Source organism: Myotis davidii, unplaced genomic scaffold, assembly GCF_000327345.1.
Source record: "Myotis davidii unplaced genomic scaffold, ASM32734v1 scaffold753, whole genome shotgun sequence".
NCBI classification, from domain to species: domain Eukaryota; kingdom Metazoa; phylum Chordata; class Mammalia; order Chiroptera; family Vespertilionidae; genus Myotis; species Myotis davidii.
In genome coordinates, this window is record NW_006286231.1 from 1,395,196 (window position 1) to 1,412,567 (window position 17,372).

At 37.8% G+C, this 17,372-nt stretch overlaps 1 protein-coding gene across 1 annotated transcript in view; it reads left to right on the forward strand.

Annotated features, from left to right (window-relative positions):
- The window catches only part of RIF1 (replication timing regulatory factor 1), an 80,501-nt gene that overhangs the window by 24,270 nt on the left and 38,859 nt on the right, over window positions 1–17,372 (forward strand). The window contains exons 2-8 of the mRNA XM_015559802.1: window positions 467–545; window positions 3,511–3,607; window positions 4,818–4,945; window positions 5,039–5,133; window positions 6,369–6,558; window positions 8,494–8,586; window positions 14,378–14,516. Of these exons, the coding sequence (XP_015415288.1) occupies window positions 467–545; window positions 3,511–3,607; window positions 4,818–4,945; window positions 5,039–5,133; window positions 6,369–6,558; window positions 8,494–8,586; window positions 14,378–14,516 (821 nt within the window). The remainder of the gene's footprint in view (window positions 1–466; window positions 546–3,510; window positions 3,608–4,817; window positions 4,946–5,038; window positions 5,134–6,368; window positions 6,559–8,493; window positions 8,587–14,377; window positions 14,517–17,372) is intronic.

Sequence of the window (17,372 nt, forward strand, 5' to 3'; positions counted from 1 at the left end):
CTGGGGACGCCTAAGACCATCGGAAAACACATATATAATTACATATTGTTTTTGTGATGAGTCACTATGCTTTAATTATGTTCAATTTGTAACAATGAAAATCCGTCCTGCAGATCAGATGTTTACATTACGATTCGTAACAGTAGCAAAATTACAGTTATGAAGTAGCAACAAGAATAATTTTATGGTTGGGGGTCATCACAACATGAGGAACTGTATTAAAGGGCCGCGGCATTAGGAAGGTTGAGAACCACTGACATAGAGAAACTGTTGAAACTTGTACAGTGGATGTAGAAGTAATCCTGAAGGTTATTTTTTTGCTTCAGGTGTATGTTGCTTTCTATACTTACAGTACCTTAAGCACTAGATAAGTTAATTTGCCAGGCTTCTAACATAAACTTTAAACTTTAGGGAGTGATTATACTTTTGTGTCTATTTGCCTGAACTTTTTATTTCTGCTTTTAAGTCGTATTACTGGAGAAGATGGAAAAGAAGTCATTATAGAAATTGAGAAAAAACTTCCTCGGTTATGTGAAGTTTTAAAGGTATGTGTCTCTGTTTATTAGTAGTTTTTTTTATTTGTGGCGAAAAGTTTTACCAGTTTACTCCTAAAAACTTTGAATTTAAATAAAGTGAAAGCATATTATAGTACTCTGAGTTCCCTTATAGTTTTCCCTCACTTCATCTAACTCCATGTCCCTGTAAGGTTACTCTTTAGTCCCCATTTTGCAGAACAGATTGGTTTAATTTGTCCAAGGCTATTTGAGTCCAAAATCTTTGCTCTTAATTTAAAAGCAATGATCGGAGATTATTTCATCTATTTTATCTCCTTTTGTAGGAATGTACTCCTAAGTAATGACTTTATAATTTTGTTTTTGGTGTATTTATTTGTCTTCACACACCCTTAGTTTTGCTACTCTTGCCTGGTTAAGAACCGTTACGAGGGTTATCTGTGTCACGTGTTTTTGGAAAGGTGGTGCAGTTTAACCTCAAACTGAAGACCTATGTTCTTGTCCTCACTTGAGTACCCTGCAGCTTTGTGACCTTCCTTAACACTTTAATTTTCTTGTTTTTAGAATTAAGAGGTTGAATGCCATCTTCAAAGTCCCTTTGAGTTCTTATTTTTATCTTGTTTTTGTGCTTTTAAAATATAAGTTTTCTATCCAGCTATTCATTGTACTTTTTAGCATGATTTCTAACTAAATGTTGAGGCATTTGAGGTTGTGTCTACCTCAAAGTATCCTGTTACGGTGATCAGGAGCGTACTTTATTGTGTAGTAATTAGTTCAAGACATGAATATTATTGTCGTACAATATCAGTGGTATTGTTATCCCATTTTTCTTTGTCATGTTCCACATTCCAGTAGTATAATCATGCTCTGCATAATGATGTTTTAGTCAACAACTTGAACCAACCGAATATACAATGGTGGTCCCATAAGATTGTATGTAATGAAGCTGAAAAATTCCTGACATTTTAGCCAGCATAACGTTATAGCTCAAGAGTTACTCTTGCCCTAGCTGGTTTGGGTCAGTGGATAGAGCGCCAGCCTGCAGACTGAAGGGTCCCCGTTAGATTCCGGTCAAGGGCATACATGCCCGGATTGTGGGCTGGATCCCCGGTGCAGGAGGCAGCCCATCAGTGACTCATCACTGATGTTTCTATGTCTCTCTTTCTTTCTATAATCAGTTTTTTAAAAAAAGTTACTCTTGTGATCCTGGTGTAAATAAACTACTATGCTGCCAGTCCTATAAAAGTATATCACATACAATTATGTACAGTGCATATAATATTTGATAATGATAAGTGCTTATTGGCTTATGTATTTACTATATTATACTTAATCATTATTTTAATGTGTACTCTTTCTGCTTATAAAAAAAGTGCTGTAAAACAGTATTGTAGCTTGGCAGCAGTCTCATACATCTCACACTTACCACATCTCTTGATTGTATCGTTTTTCTTGTGCTTGATTTAATCTCATGTTTCATAAAGGCTGTAGCCTCGGAGCAGCAGGTTATATCATATAACCTAGGCATGTAGTAGACTAACTATACCTTCTAGGTTTGTATAAGTGTGCTCTATGATGGTCTCACAATGATAAAATTGCCTAATGTCGCATTTCTCAGAACATACCCCTGTCACTAAGTTGCACAAGACTATTTGATGTGATAGAAGCATGCATTTTCATATATTTAGTACTTGACAATGTGTAGGGTCAGGAACTCAATTGCATGCATTTCGAATCAAGATGCACTGTTTTAAATAGGGTTTGTAACTAAAATACCTGATGAATAATTACAGTTGACTGTTGAACAACTCGGGTTAGAGGCACTAACCCTCTCTTCCTCCTTGTAGTAAAAAATCCTCATAACTTTTGACTTCCCTAGAACTTAACTATATTTAGAAATGTCTGGGTGAGTATAATACTGATAGGACAATCAACAGAAGCTTTATGTGTGAATTACTAAGCACTAAAAGGATATTTGAATTCTTTAAGAATAGGAATCATACTAGGTGAAATGTGTTATTTAGAATTCTGCTAGTATTATTTCTGTGAACCCACCACATTCTTAAAGGTAAGACACCATTTTTAAGAAACCTTTCAGGCATTATGTATTTAATAAAAATTTATTTACAGACACATGCTAGCTATTATCCAGGAGATACAGTAGTAGCTCTCAAAAAGTCTTTTTTTCTTTTTAAATATGTCTTTATTGATATTTTTAGAGAGGAAGGGAGAGAGAGAGAGAGAGAGAGAGAGAGAGAGAGAGAGAGAGAGAGAGAGAGAGAAACATCGATGAGCTGGCCGGTGTGGCACAGTGGTTGAGTGCTGACCTATGAAATAGGAGGTCATGGTTCGATTCCCAGTCAGGGCACATGCACAGGTTGCAGGGTCATGGCCTAATTGAGCTGGCAACCTAAGCATGTGCCCCGAGTGGGAATCAACCCAAGACCTTTTATGTTTGAGTCTGTTGCTTACCCATTACGGAAGGGCTTTGCTCCTACTGTTTCTTTTCTGTCTAGTGTCTTTAGCATCTTCCATTTGGTTGACTTTTCCTTTGCCTTCAGATATGTTCTTTTAAGAAAAATGTTCTTTTTTGTTATCTTTTATTTATTGATTTTAGATATAGGTAGGAGTGGGGGAGAGGGAGAGAGAGAGAAACATTGATTTGTTCCACTTATGTATTCATTGGTTGCTTCTAGTATGTGCCCTGATAGGGATTGAACCCGCAACCTTGGTATATTGGGGCAACACTCTAACCAACTGAACTACCAGTCCAGGGCCAAGAAAAATGTTCTTTATTTTGTTGATCTTTGTATAGTTTCCCTCTTTGCCAAGCTATATACATGGACTCCTGGTCTTACTTCATTTACTTTAAAAGATTTATTGATTGGTTTGATTAAAATGTAATTTTGCTTTTTAATCAAACTTTGCTCTCTAAAGATTGATTCACAGTTGTACTCATTTGTAACAAGTGTGTGATTTTATTTTATTTTCCCTGTAGGCTCACATTTCCAGTCAAAACTCAGAGCTCAGTTGTGCTGCTCTACAGGCCTTGGGGTTTTGTTTATATAATCCCAAAATTACCTCAGGATTATCAGGTAGTTAAATTTATTATGACTTAATATTTTTAAGAGTTTATAAATATATACTTTGATGTTTAGAAAAGTACTGTTACCTCTGTTAGATTCACAATATATTTTTAAAAATATGTTTTTATTTTAGTATTATTTTTTGGAGAGAGAAAAACATCGATGTGAGAAACATTAATTAGTTGCCTCCTGTATGCACCCCAACCGGGATCGAACCCAAAATCTGGGTATGTGCCCTGACCACGATTCAAACCAGCAACCTCTCGGTGCATGGGACAGTACTCAACCAACTGAGCCACACTAAACAGAGCTGATAACATAATTCAGATGTTTAAACTATTATTGGAAAGCTTTATTTTTTCTTAGACATAGCTCTTTGATAATTGTAAAATTTGCTCTAAAAGAAAATAAGCTTATTTATAAATGTTATGAAAACTTGAACATTCTCCTTTGGAAAACTCTTACCTGCTTTGGAAGTTAATTTAGGTGGTCACTTATTTTGTATAAGCACATACAGTAAGGAATGTGCTGAATTAGAATGTTTTTACATAGTGGTAAGTGGGATGATTTGGAACTAAAAATGATAATGAAAACGAGACTTAACTGATGCTTTCTAAGTTTTCAACTAATCTAATTGTTGCTCTAAGTTAGCAGTTTGACATGGTAAAGGAAACCTAGGAAATGATCTTTAGAGAAGGGAAATCAGGAATTAGGGAATAAAGATGTCAGAAAGTTGTTAACATCTGTTTTCTGAAGGAGAAGTTTCTGCTCTTTTTAATGTACAGGGTGAGGCAAAAGTAGGTTTACAGTTTATATGGACAATAATAATAAATAATAATATAAGAACAATCTTTAACATGCTCACAACTGTAAATCTACTTTTGCCCTACCCTGTATAGAAACGGTAGCGATTTAAAGTAGTTGTTCATTTTGAGACAGATGTAGGGTTCATAACTTCTTGCCAAAAATTATCTTGTATGTTCAAATCTACTAACGACATCTATAAAATTAATTGCACAAAATATCTGATTTAGAGTCTACTATTTTCTCTGAATATACCATCTTACCTATTTTTGTGTTTTTGGAAAGTAGTTTGATATCAGCATTGGTTCTCTGGTCCTTCTCTTTGGATATGCATTTAATTTGTTTCTCTATTTTTATATTTGGTGTTTTAAAGGACGTAAACTATTCCACATAATTAAAGCTGTCTGTTTTTCAGAGAAAAATATTCAAGAACTGCTTTCAAAATTGAATGATAATGTTAAGAGTTCAGACAAAAATGTACGTACAAGGGCACTTTGGGTGATATCCAAGCAGACGTTCCCCACTGACGTTATTGGCAAAGTAGTGAGTATAGTTTTATATATATATCTTCTTAAATACATGCCATTTAAAAAAAATTCAGGCTTACTTGATTTGAATTTATTTTCTATCTTTTAGGTACCCACTATAATTGATTCATTAGAAATAGTATTTAATAGAGGAGAGATGCATTCTGCTGTTGTTGATTACGAAGCATTAAATGTCATCATAAGGTATGAATTTGGATGCTCTGCAAATTGGAAGAATAGTTTCAGGAAGTTCAGAATTTACTTCAAGGAGAGGACTTTTGGGACTTGAATTTGAGTTAGACATTAAAGAGGGAAATGTCTTCTAGACTAAAAGTCTCAAGAAAAAAGTAACAGGAAGAAGGAGGAAATATTTGTGCTTAAGTTAGTAGGTCTCTTTGTTTAATTTTACTGAGATAGTCTTAAAAGTAAAGTCTTGGTTAGGCTCCTGCTGCTAACACAATTCTGGGTTTAAAAATTATTTCTTGCTTTAGCCGGTTTGGGTCAGTGGATAGAGCATTGGCCTGCAGACTGAAGAGCACTTGCCCGGGTTGCTGCAGCCTATCAGTGATTCTCATCATTGATGTTTCTATCTCTCCCTCTCTCTTCCTCTCTGAAATCAATTAAAAAAATGTTTTTTTAACAAAGGAAGAGATGATGAATTTATAGTAAATGTAAACACATTAAAAAATGTGTTTCTGGCCTAGCCGGCGTGGCTTAGTGGTTGAGCATTGACCTGTGAACCAGGAAGTTGAGGTTCAATTCCCAGTCAGGGCACATGCGCAGGTTGCAGGCTCAATCCCCAGTGGGTGGTGTGCAGGAGGCAGCCGAGCAATAATTCTCATCATTGATGTTTCTCCCTCTCCTCCTTTGTTCCTTTCTGGAATCAATAAAAATATATTTTTTAAAAATTATTTTTGTTAAAGCTTTTGCAAGAGTTTTTTTTAAAAAAGTAGACTCCTAAGTGAGTTATAGTGGGTAGTTAGGATGTAAGTAATAGTGCTTAGCGGGAGATGGCAGAACAAGAAAATTCCTGCTTCTTCTCATCCTGCTCTTTGTTGATAACGGTTGTTTTAAAGTTTTCTTTAGTAGTTGAGCTATTTGCTCTAATTAAATGTTCTGATGCCCTCATTGATTCTCACCTTACATCACAGTTCTCTGGCTATCCCATAAGAACACTGAATTTACTTGTATAAAAATAATTAGTATTTAAAAAAACTTTAAAGACAAAATACCTTCTTATTTTAAAAATGTATAAGAATAATACAGAAATAGAAAAATTATCCAGAAAAAGTAAATTTTTTTTTGTGTGTGTGAATATATGTACATATTCTAAAACGTTCCATACCATGCGTATTTCTGTGTGTACTGCTTATTTTCCTGGTAGTTTAGACATAAAAGGTGAGGTCAAAATAATTTATTCATTGATTTCTCTCTTATAGGCTAATTGAACAAGCCCCAATTCAAATGGGAGAAGAGTCAATTAGGTGGGCGAAACTGGTCATACCTTTAGTTGTTCATTCAGCCCAAAAGGTACATTTGCGGGGAGCGACTGCCCTAGAGATGGGAATGCCGTTGTTGCTTCAGAAACAGCAAGAAATAGCATCTATCACAGAGCAGCTTATGACTACTGTAAGTATTACTTTTTATAAGGATTTTTTGAATACTGCATTGTAAGGTTCTTCACCATGCTTGGGGCTCATATTGGTATAATTGTACTGTGATCTAGGAAATTCTCTTTGAATTAAAACAATGAAATGCTTAAGTTAGTGTAGGCATACTGCTCTTGCACTACAGTAAGGAAGGGAGCTGTGTGTATTCAGTGTTAGTATGATCCAGGCATTTTATACAATCCCTAGTGAGTATTGATTGAAAGGGATTGCATTTTTGGAAAAGGGAAAGTATTAACTAATTCAGTGCTATTTTATAAATTTAATGTGCATAAATGTATCAGCTGTGTAATTTCCTAAAGTTATTATTTGCCCCAGGCTTTAGGCTTTTCAACCTTTTTTCTTGTAACAGATATTTATTGAACACTTATTATATGTTGGGTGTTGTTTTAGACACTGAGTATACCAGTGAACAAAAGGAATTGTGGAGCTTATTTTTGAGTGGTAGAGATAATAAAGCATATAGTAGATTTAGTGAAAACATTATGGAGAATAGCAGGAATTAGACTGGGAGAGTGTCATTGGAGAAGAAGGGTGAAGTGATCAGGGAAGAAAAAGAATGGGTATTTGAACAGTGATTTGGAGATGATACAGAGGATAGCTCTTCGGAGGAATCATGAGAGCAAAAGGCCCTGCTCTGATGGTTGTGGTTAGTGAACACTGAGCAGTATAATAGTGGAGTTCATGAAGGTGAGGAGTAGGAGATGATTTCAGAGAAACAGAGAGCCAAATCACATTGGGGGTCATTGTAAGACTCGGTTCTACTGAAAATCATTTTTGAAGGTTTGAGTCTAGGAGTGGTACTAACTTGGGTTTTTTTTTTGTTTTTTTTTTACTAACTTGGGTTTTAAAGGGATCGCTCTGCCTATGTTGAGCATAGACTAAAGGGGATTGAGTAGGGGCAGGGAAACTAGTTAGGGAATACTATAGTAATCCAAACAGGGAAGCTTCCAGATTCTAAATCCTGGGGTTTATCTATTCATTTTAAAGTTACTTCATACTAATATTTGGAGTCTAATGAAGTATCTCTCTTGTTTTGCAAGTTTTTTATTCTGATAAGTTTATTTTTAAAAGCATATGTAAAATTCTTTATAAATTTATAATACAGTTTCTCAGTCTTATCCATTAAGCTATTAGTGTATTTTTAAAGTTATCAGTTATCAGAGTGATGAAAACCATTAACTTGAAATCTAATTAATGATATGCATGCTGAAGTTTTTAGGGAAAAGAATAATAGGAGAAAAAAAATTTAAGCTGGATTAATGCAAGAATGGCCAGATTGTGTTAATAAAAGCATTAGTAAAATGTTAATGGTGATTTATATTTGGACATCCTATCTAATAAAAAGGGAATATGCTAATTGACCCTCACACTGTTGCAAAGATGGTGGTGCCCACAGCCAATTAGGAGGGAATATGCTAATTGACCTCCCTGCTCTCAAAGATGGCGGTGCCCACAGCCACAAGATGGCCAGCAGGGGAGGGCAGTTAGGGGTGACCAGGCCGCCAGGGGAGCAATTAGGCATCAATCAGGCTGGCAGGCAGAAGCGTTTAGGGGTAATCAGGCCGGCAGGCGAGTGGTTGGGAGCCAGCAGTCCTGGATTGTGAGAGGGATGTCCGAATGCCTGTTTAAGCCCGATCCCATAGGGGCCCCAGATTGGAGAGGGTGCAGGCTGGGCTGTGGGATACCGCGTGTATGCATGTGTGCGCGCACGTGCACAGATTTTGTGCACTGGGCCTCTAGTTTATTATAAAACTCAGCTTTGCTATATGTAAGGAAGTTTTCCTTATAAAACATTGGTTAAAGTTATTTGGCTAAGATAACCAGCCAATTTGACACTGCATATTTTTTCCTTTCTAGGAGTCCTTTTGGTAAATATTTTTGCTTTTGTTTGCAGAAATTAATTTCAGAACTCCAGAAGCTATTTATGAGTAAAAATGAGACATATGTTTTAAAATTATGGCCTTTGTTTGTCAAACTTCTTGGGAAGGTAAGTCCACATCTAAAGAATAGTTCAGTTTTACATACTAGGTCCTTTCATTTCTTAACTTTATTTACATAGCATAGTCAATCTTCATTACTCATCATACCATATATGCAAATTTACCTGTTCACTAAAATTTATTTGTAAAGCTAACATCAGTACTTGTTCTGTATAATTTCCTAAATGTATTACTAGTGTGTATAACAGACATGCAGAGTGGCAAAAAAATTTGAGTTCCCCAGTACGTTTGTGTTCCCAGCTGACCATGAATAAGGTTATGCTCTGCCATTTTGTTTGAGTTCTCTATATTCGCTAGACAAATGTCCTTTTCATGATCGATTTAGTGCCATATTTTTCACATTTTGTGCTTTTTCTTGACGATCACATCATTTAATGACCCCCAAGCATAGTGTTGAAGTGCTGTCTATGATTCCTAAATACAGAAAGACTGATGTGCCCTGTGAAGAAAATACGGATATTAGATAAAGCTTTGTTCATACCTGAGTTATAATACTTTTGGCCAGGAGTTCAATGTTAGTGAATTAGTGATACACAGTTACACACTGGCTAACGATGTTTAGATCAGCAACAGACTGCATATACTATGGTGATTCCATAAGATGATAATGGAACAGAATTCCTATTGTCTAGTGATACCATATGTTTGTGATGATGCTGGTGTCAAACCTGTGTTGCCAGTCAGGTAAAAGTGTATCACATACAATTTTGTATGGTACATAGTATTCGATAATGAATAAATGACTGCTAACTGGTTAGTATATTTATTGTATTATTACTATTTTAGTGTACTCTTTCTGCTTATTAACAAAAACTTTCCTGTGGAATAGTATGCCATGTTACTCTGGCAGCAGCCTCATACATCTTGGTCTTACATCATCTCTTGATTGCATCATTTTCTCTTGTGCTTGATCTAATCTCATTTTTTGTACATTAGCATAATGTACAGGTATACAGCCAAGAAATTGACTATACTATATAGCCTTGGTGTATAGTAGTCTATATACCATCTAGGTTTGTGTAAGTACACTCTAATGTCTGCACAACAGTTGCCTGATGTATTTCTCAGAACGTATCCCTATTGTTAAGCAGTGCATGACTGTAGAAGTAAGGTATCTTTTAAAAAATAATCCTAGCCGAAACCGGTTTGGCTCGGTGGATAGAGCGTCGGCCTGTGGACTGAAAGGTCCCAGGTTCGATTCCAGTCAAGGGCATGTACCTTGGTTGCGGGCATATCCCCAGTAGGAGATGTGCAGGAGGCAGCTGATCGATGTTTCTCTCTCATCGATGTTTCTAACTATCTCTCTCCCTTCCTCTCTGTAAAAAATCAATAAAATATATTTAAAAAAAATAATCCTAAAGCAAGGTTGTGTATTGATTGATTAATGAAATCTGACCAGAAGCTTGAAGGGACTAACTCTGCATTTTTATTAGGAGCGATGGCTCAGTATTAAAGGTGACTTAACACATTGTGTGCGGGAAACGTATTTATACGTTCTACCAGTGTAGTAGAGCGCAGGACACGTATTAATACGTTTTTTATAGACTAGCGGTAGAATGCGGGTAGCGCATAAATAGGTAAACTAAAGTTATATCAAAGCTTTTTTGCCTGATTTTCAAGGTCCTGGTGCCACTTTCTTACAAGTGAGCTTGTAACTTGGCACCCACAGCATTCACTTTCTCTTTTTTTAATATATTTTATTGATTTTTTACAGAGAGGAAGGGAGAGGATAGATAGTTAGAAACATTGATGAGAGAGAAACATCAATCAGCTGCCTCCTGCACACCTTCTACTGGGGATGTGCCCGCAACCAAGGTACATGCCCTTGACTGGAATCGAACCTGGGACCCACCAGTCTGCAGGCCGACGCTCTATCCACTGAGCCAAACCCATTAGGGCCGGCCTCTTTTTTTTCTTAACATGGCCCTATTTGTAGTAGAGCTTGGCCTTCTGACCAGTCATGTCTGACTTCTTTGAGCATTTATGAGCTCCTTAACTTTCCTTTCTCTTTTTCTCATGGTAATCCCAGTACTAACCATAGTGTTTATGGTGGTAACTCAGTATATTTGTTTTGTGGCATAGTAATGGCTGTCCAACTGCTTGGTAAAGGAGCCCTAAATTTTTTGGATCTGAGATCCAGAAGCCAATTCCATACAACTCACAGGAAGTAAAGCATTTAAGTTCTTAATTTATTTTCTAGGTTTTGCTCTGTATTTTAAAGTAGTACTTACGCTTTAAATTTTTTACTTTTTATTATAGTTTACATTCACTATTATTTTAAATTAGTTTCAGGTATACATCATAGTGGTTAGACAACCATATACTTTACAAAGTGACTCCGTCTGCTTCAATATTTCAAGTACCCCCTGGCACCATACATAGTTGTTAGCATATCATTGTGTATATTTCCTATGTTGTCCTTTACATCCCCAGCTTTGTGCTTTTTTTTTATTAAGTTATTACATATGTGTCCTTATCCTCCCATCCCCCCATCCCTCCCCCCAATGCCCTCATCTCTCATGTTGTCTGTGTTCATTGATTAGGCCTAAATGCTTGCATATAAGTCCTTTGGTTGATCTCTCCCCCGTAGCCCCACTCTCCCCTACCTTCCCTCTGAGGTTTGACAGTCTGATCTATGCTTCTCTGTCTCTGTTTTTCTTCATCAGTTTATGTTGTTCGTTATATTCCATAAGTGAGTGAGATCATGTGATATTTATCTTTCTCTGACTGACTTATTTCACTTAGCATAATGCCCTCCAGTTCCATTCATGCTGTTGCAAATGGTAAAAGCTCCTTTTTTACCGCAGCATAGTATTCCATTGTGTAGATGTACCACAGTTTTTTAATCCACTCATCTACTGATGGGCACTTAGGCTGTTTCCAAGCTTTGTGCATTTTTAAATTGGGTGGTTTGTTTTTGTTGTTGAGTTGTAGTTCTTTATTATGGATATTAATTAATTGTCAGACCTGATTTGCAAATATTGTTTCCCATTCTGTGGGTAATCTTTTTTTTTTTTTCTCTCACGGGAGGATATTTTTCTTGATATTTTAGAGAGTGGATGAGAGGGAAAGACAGAGAGAAACATTGATGTGAGAGAAACACATCAATTGGTTGCCTCCTGCATGCGCCCCAACCAGGGCCTTGGCCTGGGAGGAGCCTGTGTAACCAAGGTACATGCGTGACTGGAATTGACCCTTGGGACCCTTTGGTCCATAGGCCGACACTCTATCCACTAAGCCAAACCAGCTAGGGCTTTGCTTTCTTGATGGCATTCTTTGATGGCATTCTTTGATGCATATTGATATTTTTGATAAAGTGCATATAAATTAGGTAAATAGATAACTTTCTTTTTTTTTGGCGCTTTTGGTGTCATCCATGAAGTTGTTGCCAAATCCAGTGCATTAATCTTTTTCTCTGTTTTCTTGGAGCTTTAGAGTTTTAATTTTAGTTTATAAATACTGATCTTTGATCCAGTTTGAATTTATTTTTGTATATAAGGCAAGGGTCTAGCTTTAATTTTGCACGTGGATATTTCATTTTTCCCAGCACCATTTGTTGGACTGACCTATTGAAAAGTCTCTAGGCACATTTATAAAACAACAATTGACAGTATATGAAAGGACTTATTTGGGGGTTTCTATTTTATTCTATGTTTATTCTTATGTTAATACCATAAGTTTTAATTACTATAGTATTGTAATAAGTTTAGAAGTCTCGAAAGTGTGAGTCCTCCAGCTTTATTTTTCAGAATTGGCTATTTGAGGCTCTTTGCAATTCCATATTGAATTTGAAGATTGGTTTGTTTTTTGTTTTTTTCTGTGAAAAGGGCTGTTGGAATTTTGATAGAGATTGAGTTGAATCTGTAGATTGCTTTGGGTAGTATTGATATTTTAATGATAGCAAATCTTTCTACCTATGAATGTGGGATGGTTTTCTACTTATTTAAGTCTCTAAATTTCTGCAGTGTTTTGTAGCTTTTAGTGTATAACTCTGGCTTTCTTGATTAGATTTATTCCTAATGAATATTTAATCTTTTAAGTGCTATTGTAAATGGAATTGCTTTCCTAGCAATTCAGATTATTGCTGACATGTAGAAATAGAACTGATTTTCAGGTGTTGATCTTGTACCTAGACTTGTTGAATTAATTTTATTAGTTCTAGGAGGTTTTTTATGAATTGCTTGTGATTTTCTAAGCCAGTTTTTTTCTGTTAATATATTCTGTTTAGGTTATATATGGTTTATAGCCACTTATAAATTAACTAGAGGCTCAGTGCACAAATTCGTGCACATTGAAAGGAAATTAATTAGAAGGTGGCCAGCAGGGCGGGACTGGGCTAGATGGGGCAGACACACCCTGGAGCCAACCTCCCTCAGTCCCTCCCTAGCCAGCTGCACCTGGGGTGACCAGGGCTCGAAGGGCATCTGCAGAGTGAGCGGGGTCCCTTTGTCAGGTGGGGTCCCTCAGCCTGGCCTGTGGGGGTTGGGCCGAAACTGGCAGTCTGACATTCCCCAAGGGGTACCAGAATGTGAGAGGGCACTCTACAAAGTTGCTGTCGCTCTGCAGCTCCTACATTGAACATCTGTCCCCTGGTGGTCAGTGTGCGTCATGGTTAACGGTCACATGGTTGCTTAGGCCTTTATATATATACGAGAGACCGAGTGCACAAATCGGGGCAGGGGGGAGGTCCCTCAGCCTGGCCTGTGCCCTCTCGTAGTCTGGGACCCCTCAGGGGATGTCCACGTGCTGGCTTATGCCCGCTCCCCAGGGGATCGGGCCTAAGCTGGCAGTCAGACATCCCTCTGGCAGCCTCGGAGCCGTCTGGGGATATCCACTTGCCAGTGGGGAGCAGGCCTAAACCGCAGTTGGACATCCTTAGCTCTGCTGAGAAGGCAGGAGAGGCTCCCACCACCACTGCTGTAGATTCCTAGAACTGTCTTTTTATTTTTTATTTTATTTTTTTATTTCAGAGAAGGGAGGGAGAGGGAGAGAGAGATAGAAATATCAATGATGAGCGAGAATCATTAATTGGCTGCCTCTTGCACACCCCCCACTGGGGATCAAGTTCCCGACCCAAGCATGTGTCTTGACTGGGAATTGTGACCTCCTGGTTCATAGGTCTTCGCTCAAACACAGAGCCATGCCAGCCAGGCAGAACTGTCTTTTTGGCCTCAGGTCTTGTGGCGATTGCTGGGGCAACACAAGCCTCCTGCTCACTTCAGCTCAGTGGCTGCAGCCATCTTTGTGATGGAGTGGGTGAGTGAGGGTGTGACAGTTAATTTGCATATCACTCTTTTATTAGATAGGATATAGATATTTTACCTTTTTATGTATTTTTTTAGGGTTCATATTTATTTGTCTTTTATCCATTTTCCCTTAACCATTTTTCATACCTGTTTTACTTACTGTATTTGAAAAGGTGTTTTTATTAGTTTCAGGGTTTGACATTTCTTATTTTTTCTTTAATGTTGATTCTATTTTTTTTCCCATGTACTCACTTTTTGGTATTATGTTAGTCAAATTTGTTTTTAATCTGACCTTCCTAATTTTCTCTAATGTTTTAGAAATGCTTTGTGTTATGTATTGTCTGCTTCTTGAAGTTTTATATTTTGTAATCTTGAAATTTGAATGTGCATACAGAATTTGGTACTTTAAAAAATGTAAATTCCTAAGACTTTTATGTAACTGAAACAGAATGAATTAAACTAGTGAATCATACTAGAGCCTTATATATTGTTTTGGCAAGTAAATAACTTTTTAATGATTTTTCCTTTTTAGACCTTACATCGAAGTGGGAGTTTCATTAATTCTCTGTTACAGCTGGAGGAACTGGGATTTCGTAGTGGAGCACCCATAATTAAAAAAATAGCTTTTATTGCTTGGAAGAGTTTAATAGATAATTTTGCATTAAATCCAGGTAAGTAATATTTTAAAATTTTGAATATTTATGTTCAAAAAGTATCAAGTACCATTTGTGGCACTCTTAGTACGTGCCAACACTTAGATGAGCACTTTACCACCTATCTCATTGGTTACAATAGAACTGAGGTACTAAGTATTTTTACTATTTTGGGGAGATTATGTAATTTATCAAAGGTCACAGTAGATGATAGGAAACAATTGTGATTGTTATGGAATAAACATATCACTGACTGAACTTTTTTAAAAAATGTATTTTTTTATTGATTTCAGAGAGGAAGGAAGAGGGAGAGAGAGAAACATCAATGATGAGAGAGAATCATTAACTGGCTGCCTCTTGCACGCCCCCCACTGGGGATCGAGCCTGCAACCTGGGCATGTGCCCTGACCGGAATCGAACCCGGGACCTGCCAGTCCACAGGCCAACGCTCTGTCCACTGAGCCAAACCAGAATGGGTGACTGGTGAACTTTTTTATCTTTTAGGACATTTAGAACTGTACGTAATAGTAGATTAATATTAATATACTAGAGGCTCAGTGCACAAAAATTTGTGCACTTGGGGTCGGGAGGAGGGGATCCCTCGGCTTGGCCTGTGCCCTCTTGTAGCCTGGGAGCCCTCGGGGGATGTCCGACTGATGGATTAGGCCCACTCGCAGGGACATCCTTGGGAGCGCACTGACCACCAGGGAGCAGCTCTGGCTCTGTCCCCTATTGCCCCACCACCAGTGGCCTCCCTCTGCCAGAGGCAACCGGGGTGTGGGGCCATTGTGGGACAGCGCCGGCCTACAAGCAGCTGGCCCCACCCCCCTGATCGCCCCTCTGCCGCTGCTGGTCACCACTGCCCCCTGATTGCCATCCCCTCCCTCTGCCTGCTGGCACCCACTTTGGCTGGCCTGGGTCTGCCCGCTCGCCAGCCCTGCCCCTCACCCACTGGTTGTTCCACTGTTTGGTTGATTTGCTTATTAGGCTTTTAGTATATAGGACGTGTTTCCTTTTGATTTACCTTAACCTTAACATCCTATTATCCTAGTGAAAGTGTTTGATATAGATAGATAGATAGATAGATAGATAAGATAGATAGATAGATAGATTGATCTAGATCAGCCTTGGGCAAACTACGGCCTGCGCGCCGGATTTCGGCTGTTCTATCCCGCCCGCGGAGCCGAAAGAGCGGAGGGTTCTCTTGCTCTCCCCTCCGCTCCTTCACCAGCAGCAGTGTTAACATGTATTAGTTCACACAAACTCTCCATCCATGCTTTTGTTCTGGCCCTCTGGTCCAGTATAAGAACCCATTGTGGTCCTCGAGTCAAAAAGTTTGCCCACCCCTGATCTAGATATGTAGATTTAGATATAGATATATAGATACAGATTTAGAGAACGAATGTTTAGCACAAAGGTGGGTCAGTATTAATACCTATTAAACTGGGTAATTAATCTTCAGTATAGTAAATACTGTATATTTCCAGATCTACTAAGTAATGTGGATTTCATCCTATATATATATATTTTTTTACCAAAGACCATTAATTCTTTCCTCTTAATGTGTTTTATAAAGTGATTATTTGCATTAACTATCATTACTTTTATTGAAAATGTTGGTAAAAGTGCATTGCCAGGCACCAGTTTTAATTAGAAATGTCACTTTCTTTTTTTGTTGCTTATGAACTATTAGCATGAGATAATGTTCACGACTAAATCTGTTGGAATTATAAACGGTTGAATGTTACAGCATAAAATAGGAGTGATGTAAAGAAGATGAAGTAAGTCTAGAGCTAGAGAGTCTCTGACTTGTATTATGGATCTAGGAAGTTATTAACAAATCAGGTGCTTGACTTTTCTGTCATCTTCAGTATACCTTAGTTGCAGACTATAGGAAAGAGGGAAGGCAGAGAGCATAAATAAACTTCTCAGCTAAGCTGGCTATCCGTATTGAGCATTCTAGAAATCCACATTCATCACCACTTAAGTATCATTCAGTAGAATGGCTAAACAGGAGACTAGATAAAGAAGTCATAATTGGGCAGCCATCACTGTTATGAATGAAAGCAGGTCTTGTAACTAAAAGAAAATGGATTATTGTATGGCAGTTGGCAATTTCTGCTACAGGATATTTTTTTTGGAGCTCATAAGTAGAGGATTTGTTCTCACAGTAGTCTGACTTCTTATTTCAAAGTCTTTTTTAAGTCTTTTTTTTTAAAATATATTTTATTGATTTTTTACAGAGAGGAAGGGAGAGAGATAGAGAGTTAGAAACATCGATGAGAGAGAGACCTCAATCAGCTGCCTCCTGCACATCTCCCACTGGGGATGTGCCCGCAACGCAGGTACATGCCCTTGACCGGAATCGAACCTGGGACCTTTCAGTCCGCAGGCCGATGCTCTATCCACTGAGCCAAACCGGTTTCGGCACTTTTTTTTTTAAAGTCTTTTTGATAAGTTACTTTAGCACAGACTGTATTTTTATGTATTCCCAGTCAACACTCACACACTAGAGACTTCTGATATAAATATTTTGCTTAAAGAATTAGATTTCATTTTTATGCTGAATTTTAATATGTAATTATTATTATTTTTTAATTTAAATCTTTATTGTTCAGATTATTACATTAGTTACTCTTTTTTCCCAACATAACTCGCCTCCACCCAGTTCCCACCCCACCCTCCACCCTCATTCCCCACCCACTGTCCTCATCCATAGATGGACGATTTTTGTCCAGTCTCTTCCCGCATCCCCCACACCCCTTCCCCGCTCAAGAACAGTCAGTCCATTCCCTTTCTATGCCCCTGATTCTATTATAATTACCAGTTCATTCTGTTCATCAGGTTATGCACTCCCTTGATTTTTAGATTGAC